The sequence below is a fragment of the Rhododendron vialii genome, chromosome 5a (assembly GCF_030253575.1).
Source record: "Rhododendron vialii isolate Sample 1 chromosome 5a, ASM3025357v1".
NCBI lineage: Eukaryota > Viridiplantae > Streptophyta > Magnoliopsida > Ericales > Ericaceae > Rhododendron > Rhododendron vialii.
The window spans coordinates 39,162,562-39,179,621 of record NC_080561.1 but is presented as its reverse complement, the minus strand read 5'-3'; the positions used below and the strand labels follow the sequence as shown (position 1 = coordinate 39,179,621).

Here is a 17,060-nt window from a genome sequence, read left to right as displayed (position 1 = left end):
CATTTACACACCTACTATCGTCAGCCCATTGGACTGATTTTAAAATTTTCCAATTAAGATTGGGTTGCATGAATGGCAATCCCGCCCGAACTGTTGTTAACCGAACCGTACCAAATTGTTTGATGCGATTTTTAACCGAAATTTTAACCATGGTTTGGTTTTGGTTATTGAATTTTAAAAACCGGCCGGTTGAATTACGATTTCAATGTTAGATGATAGCTGACGCCTGACTGAATCGTAACCGTAGCCTAACCGAAATATAATTACCTAACTACCTACATGTTATGTTGTTTTGACAATAACTGTTTAGTGTATTTGAACATTTGGTATACTAGCTTGTTGGCTTTCATAGATATTTTTTTGTTGAATATATTGTGTCTTTTAACTCTATTAAAAATTTTAAAAAGGGTTTTTTTGGTTAAACCCTTTTTCTTTTCTTTTGATTTATGTAATCTCTCATGTGCTCTTTTTTATGAGAGAAGATAGAATGTAGCAGCATAATTGTATAGTGTAAATGTAAAATTACATTAATACAACGCTAAACTACTCAAACTCGACTTGTATTTGACTTGTTAAACGACCACTGTTCAGCTCGACTCTACTTGTTTTACGTCGTACATTTTATGTGTTCTAAACCTCAATGCATAGATATTTAATGATCTATTTATCTCACACATTAACTTTTTAAACTCTTTCCAAGTATTTAATCTTGTGTGTAATCTAGCAAAATCCATCCACAATAATATCACGGTGATCTCATATTCAAACTCCGTTTCAAAACACCTTAAAAAAATAAGAACTTATTTCACATTTTCAAACTCAAAAATAATGTAAATGAAAAATAATTTTTCAAATTTTTTTGCACCGTATTAAAGATTTCAATGAGATCTATCAAACAAGATCCATAATGATAGAAAAATTATTTGCGTAAGCATATAATTTTTGAACTTGAAATTGCCTTCTTAAAAAATAAATACTTATTTATCGTTCTGGAACAGGGCCTCAATTTCACTCCTCATAGCTTTCAAGGAAAATGCCAATTAATGTTCATCTGGCAGTGGTTAGTAAGCTTTAAATTTATTATACCTCATCATGAAAGGCGAGATCAACTAAGATTGTTCGGCCAACCTCTTAACTCTCACCCCTGCCCCTGGTGCTAGCTCATCCACGTGTATCTAATCCCCATGCTGAATACATCATATCTTACATTAGCCGAAGTAGTTATCACACGAACCCATGTGATGACAGTTTATACACGTGGATGATAACTGCCGTATTTGCTCGTCAATCGTGACATAGACCCCAGAGGCGGTTAGCGAGCGTGAAAGAGAAGGCGAGAGAGCTAGTTGAAGGGGAGAGAGCTAGTTGATGCAGGTAAGATAGGTGGAGGGAGCTTATGCAAGAGAAGAACAAGATCTTCTTCTAACTTTTGCACAAAAAAAGTTTGAATTTTTTCCGAATAAAATGTGTTTTCTTAAAGCTTTCATTTTGCGGTCGGGATATTCTTGTTGGAATGAATAATTTTTGGAAATTAGAAAAACAGTATTAGACCTTAAAATATCGACTATTTTATTTTTATTTTTTTTCAGAATTGGAGGAGAAGGATTCACAATCAAACACTGAAACCACTACAGGAGAATAAATAACTCATCTCTGTTGATTTATGAATGCGATTATTATACCTTCCCACTGTGCCCTAGTCTCCTCAATCGGCATCGGTGAGCCTCTCTCTCTCTCTCTCTCTCTCTCTCTCTCTCTCTCTCTCTCTCTCTCTCTCTCTCTCTGTATTTGCCAATACAGGGCACACACATACCTATACAAATTCGTATGTTTCTGTATATATTTCGGCTCCTTTTTTTTTCTTTTTTTTTTTATGCACACCATCGAGAGTTATGTTACGCATAAATTTACTGGATGGAAAATAATTTTGGCACTCAAAAAATAGGCATTGAATGCGAAAACTATTGACTACCATGGTTGAGTTTCCCTTTGATTGACATTATTGCTGCAGTTCAAATTTACTATTATGGTGGCCCATTATGTTTTGTATGGCACATATTGATTATAAGTTTAATAGAATTTTTCATATATTTTATTTTATTTTATTGGTTAAATAGAAAAGTTGTTTCCTAAATAGACTCTATTTTAATGAGAAGTGAGTATAACGATCATTAAGAAAACCGGTCTTCTCCCTGCCAATAAAAGAGCGTCTAGGGTTCCATCAATTTAACGTGATATACTCGTCTCCACCAAGGGCTTAATGCTCTAGTAAAATTATGGTTGCTCCAATTAATCACTGGATCGCTCAAGTTCTGTATTACTAAATCCGGGTACGCCATTCTTGTTTATTTAGTTTCCGCCTAATTTTTTGTATTGTGATAATTATGATAGTTCTAGACTCTGGCGTAACGTAAGGTGTTAATTATCTAACCCCGTAAACTCTGGCATAACGTAGGGTGTTAATTATCTAACCCTGTAAAGAATAAATTTGCATTTAGACCTGATCTTGATCAAGTTAGGACTTAGGTCCTTTGAGGACGGACCCGGGGATGCTATCGAGCAACTCCGAGCGGCCAATTCGGTTGTTCATCTCGGCACGGACGGCTCAGATCAAACCTTAGCGCATACAAATCTGAACCTTCCCTTGCTCGGTTAAGGTCCGAGCCATCGATTACCGAGTTGCCTGCCGCTTTGTAGGATGCTGCTTGGCAAACGCATTGAGGTTGCAGATTTTACTAAGTTCTTTCCTATGTGAATTTATAGTCAACCAATTTACCTTGTGTAGTCTTATGATGCCTATATACTTCTCTTTGAAGACCATTCAACCATTTTGTATGTGCAAGCAGATTAGCCGACCAAATTTAGCTTTTTTTCTTCTTCTGAGAACTACGGCTGGAACCCGGCAAGATGTGGAACGCACTCGCTGAAATTGGTGACTCTGAATTCGTTCCGGAAGAATTTGATGTCACGGAAAAGACCAAGGATACATCCGCGAGCAACATCAAGAGCAAAGAAGTGAAGTACTTCCCTTATCTTCCTGAAGGTATCGTCTTTGACATTCTTGTTAAAGTGGCAGCAAGACACCTTCACAAAGATTTCCGGCTAGTGTGTAAAGCATGGAAAGGAATGATCTCGACGACTGATTTCATTTTCGCAAATGCCATCCAAACGAAACCTATACTATTGGTACAAGGCATAAACTCAAGGGATCCCCCGCGTTTCAATGTAAAAGAAATGGAATTGGCAGAAAAACAGCTTCACTACAGACTACGTGATTTTGGACTGAGTCGATTTTATTTGTATCAGGTGCAGCTGTAATGGTTTGCTTTTAGTAAGCGATGTAAAAAAACCAGGGGTGCTAGAAGCCATGAATCTTGTGACCAAGTGCTGTGTAACACTCCCTAAATGTCCTTCAGATTGTCCACACCTGCGTTGCAGGGTAGCGTTGGGATATGATTCTCGTACCAACAAGTACAAAGTGGTGCACGTTTATGCTGATTTGTTTGGTTTCGAGATATTTACCATAGGCGGTTCTTATAACGAATGGAAACGTGTTTGTGGGCCGTGGAAGGACGCACATCATGAGCGACCCTTCGACCTCGATTTCTACTGGAGCGACCCAATATTGACAAACAAGCGATTTATGCACTGGTTTGTCGATTCAAATGACTACTTTATCTCTATGGATGTAAGCGAGGAAAAATTCTTCAAGATGCGGCTTCCTGCTGGTTGTGGCAAGGCAATAAACAGGCACAAGTATCATTTGATGGAGTTTGATGGGAATCTTGCTTTGGCACACAATGTTTCCCCTACTCAAATTGATATCTGGATTCTGGGAGATTTCCATGGTCAAGATTGGTTCAGGCAGCACAGCATTCTAGCAGAGTCGACAAAATATACGACATCGACTGATTCTTCATCGTGCAAAAATCACGAAAATGGTTTCCCTAATCTCAGCAAACTTGTTCCTCTTGGAGGTATAAGAAATGGTGAAGTTTTGACGTTCACTGGTAGCAGTACGAATTCGTGCATTTATCGGTACGAAACAAATCGCAGAGAGATGAAGAAGTTCAAACTCACAGTTAAGAATTTGGAGACCTTGATACCCCATAGAAGCACCCTTTGTCATCGGTAGACTTACAAACAGCTTTGAAGCTGTTGCTTTTCTTTGTTCACCTGTGGTTCAAGCATTTGCCTTGGTGAAATTTATTAACATCTTCTTCCCATATTTGCATCCGACTGAGGTGGATATGTTGAGATAGACACGAAATTTGCAAATTTTTGGATGGTATTTGCTTGTCGTCTATTTAACTGAATTCCACATTTTCTCTAGGAATACAAGTGTAACAATAGGAACCCGGCATGAGCTCCTCTTCATAGCTTATCCGTCCATATCCCTCCATGTGTCTGTTTTGTGGGCTTATTATGGATCCGCAATTATGATCCGAGCCGCTCATACGGGTTCCTTATCCCACCCGTATAGCTTATCCGAGCGTGCTTGAGCAAACAAACTCAGGATATGAGTGGGCCCGCGATAAGCTCATATGGGTTCTCCCTTATCCGGGAGGCTTATGCCTCCAAAAAACATGCCCTTAATTGATTGATGTGCTTTACTTTCTCTCTATTCCCTAAAAGAAGAGATAGACTTGCTCACGGATGGAGTCGCGCGATCTTGGCCGTCTATTTCGGCTTTTAACGGTTTGGATTTAAATGAAATTTTTTTTGGGAAAGAGTTTAATGAAATTTTTCGGAAAAAAATTTAACTCTTCCATAAACTCTTCTTCAAAAAAGTTTTATTAGAATCTGGACTATTCAAAACACTTTGGACACTTGAGATTCACCTCTTTAGACAACAGTATTCAGTTAACAACAGTATTCATGGAAAGCTCCAAAAAGTTTTTCTCCCTCCATGAAAATTACTACTACATTAAAGCAGATGTGATTATTTAAGAGCATTCGCATCAGTCTCGGCTGATTTTGAATTAAATTAATCTTTAAAATCTACTTCTCTACTTTAACTTATCACTTTTTCACAATTACACGTAATCAGACTTTTTATTTTTACTCTCTACTTAATTACTCAATATTCATACTTGAAAAAAAAAAAAATTACTTTACTCTCACTCCCTCTGCCCCAACCCCTACGCCCAGGGCCCCAGCCAAACCAGCAAAACAGCAACACCGGGAAAAAAAAAAAGGGGCAAAAACAGCAACCCCTCCCTCTCTCTCTAACTTTTCTCTCTCATTTCCTCTCAACCTCAACCCAAAAAACCAGCAAACATAAACGAACCCACTCTCTCTCTCTCTCTCTCTCTCTCTCTCCTCTTTAAACAAGAACGGAAACCCCATCTCTCTCTCCCTCCTTTTGAAACAAAATCCCAAACCAGATCTTTTAATTCCGATTCGAACCGTTCGCCATCATCCTCTGTGTCGTGGTCTTCATCTTCAACAGTTGCTTCCCCAACCAGGTCTTTGTCGTCAGTTGGCAGAGAGGAAGGGATTAAAATAATCCAATGCGAGTGAACAGTAGCTCTGTAAAGAAAACGAGGTACTGTAGAAAATGTTTTTTTTTTTGTAAAATAGTGAGGGAGGAAGAGAGGCTGATATTGGGGTGTTTTGGGGTTGTTTTTCAGTTTTGGCTCTTTAATTTAATTTGGAGAGGGAAGAAGAGAGATAGATCTGGATGCTCTAACCACCAATACATATTTATTCCATTTTTATTTAAGTGCAGATCCACATCACTCAAAAAAGTCTTCTCTCCTCACAAATCCAACAACAAACCACCATGTCCTCGGACCAAACCCTTTTCCACTACAGCCTCCTCTCTCTCCTCCTCTCCGGCCCCCCCACCGCCCTCTCTCTCCTCTTCCTCCAGGCCCCCTACGGCAAGCACCGCCGTCCGGGGTGGGGCCCCACCATCTACCCACCTCTCGCCTGGTTCCTCATGGAAAGCCCCAGCCTCTGGCTAACCCTCCTCCTCTTCCCTCTGGGCCGACACCACTCCAACCCAAGAGCCCAAACCCTAATCTCCCTCTTCCTCCTCCACTACCTCCACCGCGCCATCATATACCCACTCAAGATCCACTTCAGAACCCACGAACGGAAACCCACCGGCGGTTTCCCGGTCACCATCGCCGCGATGGCCTTCGCGTTCAACCTCTTGAATTCCTACCTCCAAGCCAGGTGGGTGTCTCACTACGCCGACTTCGGGAGCGACGGGTGGTTCTGGTGGCGGTTTCCCGGCGGGTTGGCGGTTTTCGCAGGCGGTATGGCGGCGAACGTGACGGCGGACATGGTTTTGTTGAGGCTGAAGGGGGAGGGCGGGGGTTATAGGGTGCCCAGGGGAGGGTGGTTTGAGGTGGTGAGCTGCCCGAATTATTTCGGGGAGGTGGTGGAGTGGTTGGGCTGGGCCTTGATGACTTGGTCTTGGGCCGGGCTCGGGTTTTTTCTTTTCACGTGTGCCAACTTGGTGCCCAGGGCACGTGCGAATCACAAGTGGTATTTGGAGAAGTTTGGGGAGGATTATCCCAAGAACAGGAAAGCTGTTATTCCATTTGTATATTGAGGACTAGCGTTCAACCCGTTTTATGCACGGATAAAACTAATCCGTTTTAATATTGTGCCCGTTCAAACCTATTTTTATTAATTGTCCTGTGCATCTAGATTGGAATTTGGAGGTGCTCTTTTTTATCCGCATTTTTCTTGATATTGTCAATGTGTGGATTTCAATGAAATGTTTTAGTACTAGTATTATTGAATAATTTCATAGAGACAGCTCCGCTCAATTTCAGCTGTTCAAAAATTTCGCACAATTTCAATTGTCCAAAATTTGAAGGTTTTTTTTATTTATTACAAAAACAATACTTTAACTGGTACGAAATTCAGAACCTTGAACAAAAGTATAATGAGATTTCTGATGAATCAGTTCACTTTTCTATCAGAAGGCTCAATACTTTACTACTACATTAAATACATTAAAAACATACCAAATTGAAGGTTTTTTTTTTAACCAAACTCAGAAATTTCGATTTTCGATTATGTCAGAGAGAGAGAGATTAGTGCTGTGAACCATGAAATGCAGAAAGGTACAAGCCATTTCGACTTCTTTTTTTATCCCTGATTATCGATATCCTGCTCTTCAGATTACATTTTTTATCCCTGATTATCGATATCCTGCTCTTCAGATTACATTTGCACTCCCATAATTTATACAACAGCTGTCCGTCTACCAATTAAAGAAAAAACACAATCTACCAAACCCAACCCAAAAAAATACCGTAATAGAAGAAATAAGCTAAAACAAAAAGAAGAAAGAAACGGCCAGAAGATTATCTGGTTAAAATAAGGAAAAAATCCAGTTTAAAAATAAGCAAAAGAACGTTCTTCTCTCTCTCTCTCTCTCTATCTCGGATGAACTGAGGGACGACCTCAGTCTCTCCAAATTTCAAAATATCCCTTTTATTAGTAGGATTTTTTTTAATCACCTTTATCAGTAGCGTTTGTCAACATATTATCAATTATTGAGGCTTGACCCCTGAAGTATTCTAAGTTCAATAAACCATTTTTCCTGCATGTACACTCGCCCACCTGAAATTGAAAATGTCCGTCCTTGCCATCTCATGCTGGTGCAAATGCAAAACCTTGCAGACTCTGTTTCCAGACGATGCAAGATGAATAAAGGTTGGAAATATCAATTCCCTGATCTATTCGTAAAACAAAATCACCTGTACGAAAGAGAGAAAACTTGCATGAGACAGTCACTAGACTCGTCACTATAATAAACCACCAAAAGAAGTAGCAATATCCACAGTATGAAAAAACCACATTCACAGGCATATATATATACTAATAAGGTTGAGGGGTTGGCATCTAGTATATATCACAGCCCTTTGAAAATCCCTGGAACGCGAATGACATCTGAATCCCTTCAAGTTTTCACCATGGCTGTGTTTGAATTATGAATCTGCTGAGGGATTCGTGACGAGGAAAAGAGAAGACGAAAATGAAGTGAAGAAGTTGAATTATTATTATTTTTTTAATCTTTGGTTTCCCTACCAGTTAATTTTTCCGTTCATAAATCCATGCAGAAAGCCACGATCCAAACACATAATAAGGTTGAGGGGTTGGCAAAATTCCAAACAATGGATTCTCCTTCGGGCCATTCCAAGGTGAGTCATTCAAGGAGAAATCCACAGAATCATGTGCGGGGTATTGATCAGTTTAAATTTAAACGGCGTTTTATTCTTTATTATTCATTTGCAACTTTAGAGGTAGAAAAACCTTGCAGTACCTTCAAATAAGTAAGTTAAAACCAAGAACTAGATGCATGCTTAAACCAAAAAAAAAAAAATTTGATTAGTGATGGCAATGAATGAACTTACATTAAGCTACGCCATGGTTTGCTGTTCAACTGACCTCAGACGCTTCTGCTTCATCACCCTTGGAATCAGTTCTTCCATATTTCCTTTAACCAAACTCCCATTCAACCCACTATTTGATCTAATGGCCTCAGAAATCTGCGCCTCAATCTCCGCCTCCAGCTTCTCATGCTTCTCTTTCAATCCGGAGGAGTTTATAGCCTCAGCAATACTCCGTTTCATTTCTCGTTCCAGAGCCCATATCTTAGTTTTCGACTCCAAATCCGGAGGAGTTCTTCCCGCCTTTTCTACCACCAACTTCACCTCCTTAATCTTGTTCATCAGATCTGATGAATTGGCAACACCTTCAATTACATGGTTGATTTCTCTGTGGAGTTCCTCCACGCCCAACTTCAACTCCTTAATGAGTTTATGACCGAGTTCCTTTCGTAGTGTATCTTGTTTCGCATTCTTCTCAGAAAGATTCTTGGCTTCAGACAATTCATTCAACATGTCAAGCTTGTATTTCAGGCTTTCATAATTAGGAGCTGCATGCAATCCTTGATTGAACTCATCCACAAGCTTCACCATCTTATCCTTTATGGCCAGATTTACGGGCTGGTCCTTTGAATTCCTTGCTTTTGCAAATTCTTTCCGAAGCATCATGATGTTGTCCTTCAAGCCCATGAATTTAGCTGCTTTGGAAAATTCACGTTTAACTTCTTCTTTCAGCTTATTTATCATATCATTCAGATCCAACTCTAGAGCATCAGTAGACGACTGCGTGGCATTCAGAATTTGTTGTTTTACTCTTTCAACCTCACCCTCTAATGCCACGGCCGAAGTCTTTCCACGTTTGAGAATAGGTTTTCCTTCCTTTTTCTTAGAAATAGGTTTTTCTTTATCATTTATTGGAATGACTTTTTCTATCTTTTCATCAAGAGTGGGTTTCTCTCTCCTTCTCACAGTGACTCTCCTTTTTGGATATACTGGAATTCCCTTTTCTTTTTTTATCGGCACAGGAATTCCCTCCTGGTACAGGCAAATATTTCGGAACTTCAACCTGCGTTGTTGTAGCAACTCTTGTGTGTCCATCTTTAAGAGCTCCTATATAACCAAACAAGTGTTAGGATTTTGATCCAAACAATGAGCAAGGTAGAGGAAATAATGGCACAATACTCACATCCATTGTTTCAGTGATTGCAGATTTTATTCTTTGTGACGTTAAGTGTTGATCAGCATGAGCCCCGCCAAGTGGCTCCTGCAGGAAGTCCAAGAGTTCCATTAAGAAAACCGCAAAAGCAGATCAACGGATGACAGTTTGTCGTTGCAAAGAAAATCAGAGTACAATGAATTGGAATGCTGATTAATTGTTACAAAGGCAAACAGCATAAAACAGACCAAGCGACATTAATTGGACGTATCTAATGTCGATGAAAGTTGTAGAGAGAACCAAATCATGTAAATACACAACACAAAAGCATTAGCCTGTACAATTTTGAATCTATTAACTGCAGCATGCATGGGATGGTTGTCAGGACCACTAGAAGGATTTGTTTTTGGTTTATTGCTTACTATTTTTCTATCTTCTTTTTCTGTTGTACAGAGATGGTATTAAGGTGGATAAGACTGTCACCTGTATGATTCCATCTGCAATCCTTAGCTCGCACAATTCTTGTGCAGTTATCCTAATCTTCTTAGCAGCCTGCACAAATGGACAGTTCGGTTAATTTGTTGAATATCTTTTTCTTTCATTTATTTCAAAGTATGCCTTTAATATCCTTGACAAGCCAAATAGGGCGATTTGACACACCTTTGGAGACTCTTTTGCACTTTTGTATAAAGTTGAACCACATGCTTCTGGGCTGTACCGGAGAAAAGAGAAAACATCCAGTATATGAATGAAAAATAGAATCTATGATACAATGTGTATCAAGGTGAATCAATGGAAGGGCAGAGTACAGGGAAAAAAATGGCATTAAAGTAGAAGTTCAAGTTCACGAAGTGGACATAATCAGCTGCTCAGGAATAGGCAACACAGCTACAACAAGAGGATTAGATTCTGGGTCTTTGTTAACTACACCTGATAAAATTCCTGCGATTGTGATGATATCTCTTACGACCTACCTCCTATTGGTCCAATTACTTGTTGGAGCCTAGCAACATGACTCAAAATACTAGAAGTGGAAAATTTTCAACCTGACCCATGAACCCACCCATATCTGCCCATATTGTATTTTGGGTCATAAATGGGTAAAACCACATTAACCTATATATAAATGGTTTAAGTAGGGTTTAAATGGGTAAAACCACATTAACCCATATATAAATGGGTTTAAGTAGGGTTTAAATGGGTTAGAAGTCTTAGGACCGTGGGTGAGAGGGAAAACCAAAAAAAAGAAGTCTGTGTGGTCTGTCGTGCCCCGCTTGGACAACCCCAGGCCTACGAGCACTTCCTCAGAGCTGCCACATCATCATCGGTTACGGCAAAGTTGCAGTTCGGTTATTGGCAAAACCAAAATCGAAACAGATTCCTAAAACCAAAACTGGCAGTTTTTATTTTATCTAAACCATAACCAAAACCACGGTTACCGGTTCATTACGGTTTTTCACCGAAACTGCTATTCAAATTTTTTACTAGAGTTAAAGACGCAAAATATCCAAAAAAGCCAACAAACTAATACACTATTATACCAGTGGTTCAAAGACATCAAAAATCATTGTCCAACAACAAAATATCGAAAAAGACAACAACCTAATATGTTCGAAGACGCTAAATATTCATTGTTAAGACAACAAAATAATGGTATATATGGGTGTATTTAAGTATATTAGAGAATATATATATAAAGATTCACAGTTAAAATTTTGGTTAAAAAGCGCACCAATCGGTTCAGTACGGTTCAGTTAACCAACAGTTCGGGCGATATTGACATCCCTATTCTGGGTAAAGTTGAATATGGAATGATATAAACAAAGAGTCTAGAGAGAGAATTCGAGAACAGCCCTTTTTTTTAGAGAAGAAAAAGGAATGATGAAATTATGGTGTGCAATTTCTCTCTCTCTCTCTCTGTTGAAATCTAATCTAATGCAACTCCATATTCTGTGGGGTTTTGTTGATTTGGTTGACCGAATTAGCTTGATCAGGTTGAATGCGGAGTGTAATTTTGACTCGATCGCTATCCTTATACAAATAGGGTTTGTGGTTTTCATTCGATTATAGAATATTGTCTTATTTTGCTTCCGAAGTGAATTTTGATACTTAAAAGTTCACTTCTTTGGGATTAGATTTTGGGGGTCTTTGCTTGGTGCTGAGAAAAATTGGGAGGAAGATTAGATGCAAAAGTATATTATTGCGCTTTTGCTAGTTTTTTTTTATAAGCAAATGGGTTGGGTAAGGTTTCATGGGTATGACCCAACCCATATTTGACCCGTCTATATTGAACCCAACTATTATCGTTTATTGACCCATACTCAATCCGTCCTTATTCAACCCATGACCCATTTTAATCCACCCAAACCCAACCGTTTCCCACCTATACAAAATACTAAAGCCCACGTTTTTGGTATTTGCTACATGGTGTTACATACAGCCCTTGAACTTTCCTTAGCCTACCGATGTGGGACACGGTTGAGGGTTCTCACAGTCACACACACTGTGATGCAACGTTCTCATTCCATGGGCAAACCTTCTCCTGGTAGCCATGGTGTGACACTCAACTCTATACAGCTCATCATCAGGCTCTTACAAGATCCCAAAGGTGGCCTCTATCATGTAGACCTGAACTGTGCTCTGATACCTCTTGTAATGACCCACATCCTACTGGCCCAATAACTTGTTGGAGCACCCAAAATGTTTAAGCCCAAGTTACTTGGTAGTAGCTATGTGGTGTCATATATACTCCTCAGCCCACCGATGGGGGACTAAGCTGAGGGTTCTCACAGTATCAGAGAGAGCGAGTTCTGAACCTTGCAAGAGGTACATGAAAAAGACACCTGGCAAGCAGATGTTAATTACGGATGGGTCCTAATCTCATGTGAGGACAAGCATATGGTTTTTACACATAAATTTTTTTTTTTCCGAATGTAAGCATGGTCATGTAGAAAATTCTACATCTCATTTTAGTTTCCACATCCTCTCATTGACTTCCTAGAGTTTTCTCCCTCCGTCCCTTTCTGTTTGTCCATCATTCCCTTTAGGATGTCAGAAATGCATGCCCACTTTGAATACTTCTTACTTTGCCAAAATTATCCTTTATAAATGGTCAAGGAAACATTAAAAAAGTGGGGGGAAAAGGGGTATCTTTGTAATCAACCCATACGCAATGTAAAGTGTGGACAAGTGTACTAAACAAAATGGCGAGTTTAAGTTCGACTGTTTTTTAACAGCCACTTTATGTCTGACGACAATGGGGCTAATTGAAAAATAACTTGAAAGGTCATTTTACTCGTCATAAGCCTTGAAACTAATGACCTCCAAAACACGGGTTAATGCACCACATATTTCAGATACAGCTAGCATGCAGTCAGTGAAACATCACAAAAAGCACTAAATCTACCAGTAAACTTGCTCAATTCAAAACGCTGCAACTGAAAAACTCCCAATCCAAAATTACCTGGCAATAGTGAAAACTGCATTTTGGAGCATTAACAATTTATTAGCACAGCCAATGGGCAACACGCCACCAGAACCACCTTCCCCAATGACAATGGAAATAATTGGTACCCTAAGACCAAACATGGTTCTTAAGTTTTGAGCCATAGCATCACCCTGCATCCAGGTAAAGCAAGCAATTTGGTAAGCCATAATCGAGAAAATTGCACCAGCTTGATGATACTACTACCAACATAATTGGTTTTGTACCTCGCATTTTAGGTTTGTGAATGCCCCCGGAGTGTCAATGAAAGTAATAATTGGAATTCCACGTTGATTAGCTTGATACATCATACGCAGTGCCTTGCGGTAACTGACGAAGAATAATTACTGTTAGATAATGATTGCAGTTATAGTCAAAATTAGATTTCAGGTAGACTTAAATTCTGACAAAATCTGCAGAGAACTTTTATTATTCTCGATAACTACAAAATTTTCCTTTCTTTTCCATGCCACTCTAGACCTCATGGGATCTTAAGAAGTTTTATTTGTTTTTATATCAAAACTATCTTGTAAATAGAAATTCACCTCTCTAAAACACATACCCATGTGTAGTTGGCATCCCAAAATTGCGCTGAATGCTCTCCTTCGCATTTCTACCCTTTTGATGGCCCATGAACATGTAATTTCGTCCATCTATACGTCCAAGACCAGTGACAATAGCAGGATCATCATAACCGGCACGATCGCCGTGAAACTCTATAAACTGGAAGTAAAGAAAGATAAATTACGAGTAAGGAGCGGATTTTTCTTTAGTACTACAATCTGAAGTGAATGGTTTTCTGGAATTGAAAATTGACAAAGGTAGAGAGATCACGAGCACTATACAAAATTTTCTGTCATATCGAACACGTGATCAAGCGTAGTTGGTCTGTGAGGATGCCGAGCAATATGTACTCTCTCTATTGGCTCCAGGCCTGAATACAGATCCTTTAGAGCCTGAAATAAACAATGGGGGAGACATCATATAAAGTTTATAAATGTACCGAGAAAGATGTAGTTGAAATAGTTGAAAGTTTTCTTCTTTAAAGAATTTGTGATTTTTGTAGGTCATTGAAGTTCGGTTGCACAATGGCTTATAGGGTATCAACTCACCACTATGGATTAGAAGCACGCAACAACAATAGAGTGCCCAAAAAAGCAGACCTCATGCTCCCTCATGGACAAATTTGTACACAACAATTTACAGCACTAGCATATGTCATTCTAAAGAAATTAATGTCTCAAACTTGAAGACCACTAGCAATCAACAAAAAGATCTGGGAGAGTACCGTTGTAGACTTGTAGGATACTTAAAATGATGCAAGCCTACCCACTTTGTCTGATATGAGGATAGGACTAGCAGGTAGCCAGGTACAAGGTCTTTCATGAAACTATTTTGGCATTTTAAGAGGAGGGGGTCAGAGAATAATCAAACAACTAGAGTCTGGACAATGTCCTGAAAGCAAATTGAAATTAGGATAACATGCTCATCTGATACCCACTCTCCAGTATTAATTTGCCAAGTTTCTATGTTGCCAAGCCATTATCTAAATTACCGATGGAAAAATGTCAAAGCACAGAGCTTCAAACTCAAGAGAGATGTGTGGAATGGGGCATGCAGCAATGTCAAACCTGTTCGTACTTTTCTTCAAGCAACTTAATTTCACCAGTAAAATCCAGACCAGTTTCATTCGCCATCTTCTGTACCTGCACCAAACAGAATTACCATTTCAGGGCGAACCTCTGCATGTTGTCACTTGTCAACTAAGTACCAGATTATATTTCTCTAGAGGGTGTACCTCCATTATCTTCTTTTGCAGATTCACTAGAGGCTTCTCAAAATCCAAAATAACTGGCTTTTGCTCCTCATTCAAAGGCTTGAAAGGTGAGATAGCACGTAGTATTTCACCATCATCATTAGGATCCACATTAGACCATGGAATTGGATCCTCGTGCTTCTTTCCCTTTCTATTCTTCGCAGAGAGTGCAAAATCCCTTCTTGTTGCACCAAATTGAGCCCTCCCTAGAGATTTCAAAGGCACACAAACAACACCATTACTCGAGCAATGAAGGAGATCCGAAGCTGAAATTCCGGTAGCCAAGTTCCAGGTAAACGTTAGTGGAGGATGAGAAACTGAAGGCATTCTCCAAATTCTGTATTATAATTCCACCAAACAAGTCGTCAATTAAACGCATGAAACAAAAATATACCACTGCAAAAAGGAAAAAGAAGTTCCGAAATAAGTAATACAAGTAAGGCTCTGCTACTATAGATGTGACCACATGGATGGTGTTTGGAAGCTAGTTACTATTTAAATTTTGGAAGTCTTGAATGTAAATTATAGATTTTTGGCTTATAATAAGAATGTGTAAAATTGCTTGAATGGTATGTGTAGAATATTTAAGAAGGGTATTGTGTGGCGAATAAAATCAAAATCCAAAAAGCTCATCCGGAGGTGATTTTTGTATTCTGCATTCTCCCATTCATTTCGCAACATGCATTTTTGACCGAATGAGCAACATGCACAGTGCATAATCTAAAGTTGGAGCCCCCAAGCACCCCCTTAAAAGTTAAAACCAACAGATTTCGCATTATTGTCCAATGATAATAGAGCTATTTGATTACTTGATAGTAGTTCACAACAATTTCAACGTTCAGTTGGGAGCTTTATCACGATGGATTTGAAAATTACTCTATACTGGTATACAAGGGGCCGTATGAAATCCAGGATTGCAGTTCAACATGGATCCCTATAATACATCTGTTCTACATTTAATCCATTATTCACTCCAGCTTTTTACCTGTTATAACTTCTTATCAAAATTAAACAGTAATTACGTCCAAACCGAGCCTAATACTCGGGTAGTTGCTAAGAAAATGCAAACCTAAAGGAATCGAAGTATTCGAAGCTCCAATTTTTGCTTAGCGAAACAAAACATAAGCAGATAAGTCCACTGATCTCATTTCATTTTCTCGGCAAACAAAAAAAATGAACCTCGGATAGAATCAGGAGACTTACGGATCGCATTCGACGAGCACCAAATCAGTAGCTGGAGATCATTTCCAAAGGAGAGCCTAAACTTCATTCATTGTTTGGCCCCTGATTATTAAGCAAAAGAGCGCGCGCGCGCGCGCAGAGAGAGAGAGAGAGAGAAGAACAAGTGGCGATAATTCTTATGTGCCGAGAGAGAGAGAGAGAGAGAGAGAGAGTGTTTCGGTTTGGCCGTTAAAGAGGGAATTTAACACAGTTGGATCGCGAGCTCAAGACACTGGTACTGGGATCGGGTACGGGTTATTGGTTTGGCCCATGACGCCCAGGGTACAGATTATCGGGTCACTCTCGGTGTATTTCCATCCAAACCATATCGATAATCTGATTATTGTAGGTTTGTTTCTATCGACGGGTTTCAATTTGGCGTTTGCGGCCCTTTACGAATTTTGAGGAATCGAAATTTCTGAGTTTGGTTCAAAAAACAGTATGTTATCGGAACCACACATATATATAATGGATAAAGAGTTTGAGGTATCACATGGCGGCTTTCTACTACCATTGAATAATTTTCTTATAGGGCCTCCTGGTTGGACTTGCCCGGTTGGTCCTAAGCGCCGCCAAGTGCTGCACCGCGTGCTTAAAATCTACCAGAGGTGCTTAAAATCTACCAGAGGTCCTTTATATCCAAAAGTCCAAATTTCACCTGCAGGATCATGTTTTGAGCTTCATGATTTTGCAACTGAAACTCACTTGGTATTCATAATCCCGCGACTGAAACCCACTCGCCGTTCATGAGTACACTCAAATTTGGGTACCGAGGATCTTGAGGGCTGGAAATCACCCCTTCGAAAGTGGTTTTTCAATTTGCTAAAGTAATTGGAGCCAGTAGGGAGGGGTTCGAGTCATTCGAGTATGAAGATCTGGTCAAGAATCAATATCAGCAGTCAAATTTGTTTGTTGGGGTTAGGTAGCTTGTAGGTAGCATGTATTAGACATTTTAAAAAAATACAACACAGGAATATTAGTGTGTTCAAATTAATCAAGTCATTAACATATACTATAGGTGATATCATG

General features: G+C 39.4%; 3 protein-coding genes across 3 annotated transcripts; 2 read left to right on the top strand and 1 right to left on the bottom strand.

Moving 5' to 3' along the window:
- Positions 1 to 2,907: 2,907 nt before the first annotated feature.
- LOC131327904 (uncharacterized) lies at positions 2,908 to 4,291 on the top strand. The gene is made up of 2 exons (XM_058361025.1): positions 2,908 to 3,271; positions 3,354 to 4,291. The coding sequence occupies exons 1-2, from the start codon at positions 2,908 to 2,910 to the stop codon at positions 4,133 to 4,135; spliced, it is 1,146 nt and encodes a 381-aa protein (XP_058217008.1). The 3' UTR covers positions 4,136 to 4,291.
- An 888-nt stretch (positions 4,292 to 5,179) lies between these two features.
- Positions 5,180 to 6,670, top strand: LOC131325959 (steroid 5-alpha-reductase DET2). Its single transcript, XM_058358482.1, has one exon. It carries the CDS (start codon positions 5,786 to 5,788, stop codon positions 6,563 to 6,565), a length of 780 nt encoding a protein of 259 aa, XP_058214465.1. The 5' UTR covers positions 5,180 to 5,785; the 3' UTR covers positions 6,566 to 6,670.
- Positions 6,671 to 7,313: 643 nt separating this feature from the next.
- LOC131325958 (acetyl-coenzyme A carboxylase carboxyl transferase subunit alpha, chloroplastic) lies at positions 7,314 to 16,200 on the bottom strand. The gene is made up of 12 exons (XM_058358481.1): positions 16,014 to 16,200; positions 14,793 to 15,147; positions 14,626 to 14,700; positions 13,840 to 13,950; positions 13,557 to 13,717; positions 13,222 to 13,324; positions 12,974 to 13,128; positions 10,171 to 10,222; positions 9,994 to 10,062; positions 9,541 to 9,618; positions 8,382 to 9,464; positions 7,314 to 7,724 (listed from the first exon to the last, which is right to left on the bottom strand). The coding sequence occupies exons 2-11, from the start codon at positions 15,135 to 15,137 to the stop codon at positions 8,388 to 8,390; spliced, it is 2,226 nt and encodes a 741-aa protein (XP_058214464.1). The 5' UTR covers positions 15,138 to 15,147; positions 16,014 to 16,200; the 3' UTR covers positions 7,314 to 7,724; positions 8,382 to 8,387.
- Between the last annotated feature and the right edge of the window lie 860 nt (positions 16,201 to 17,060).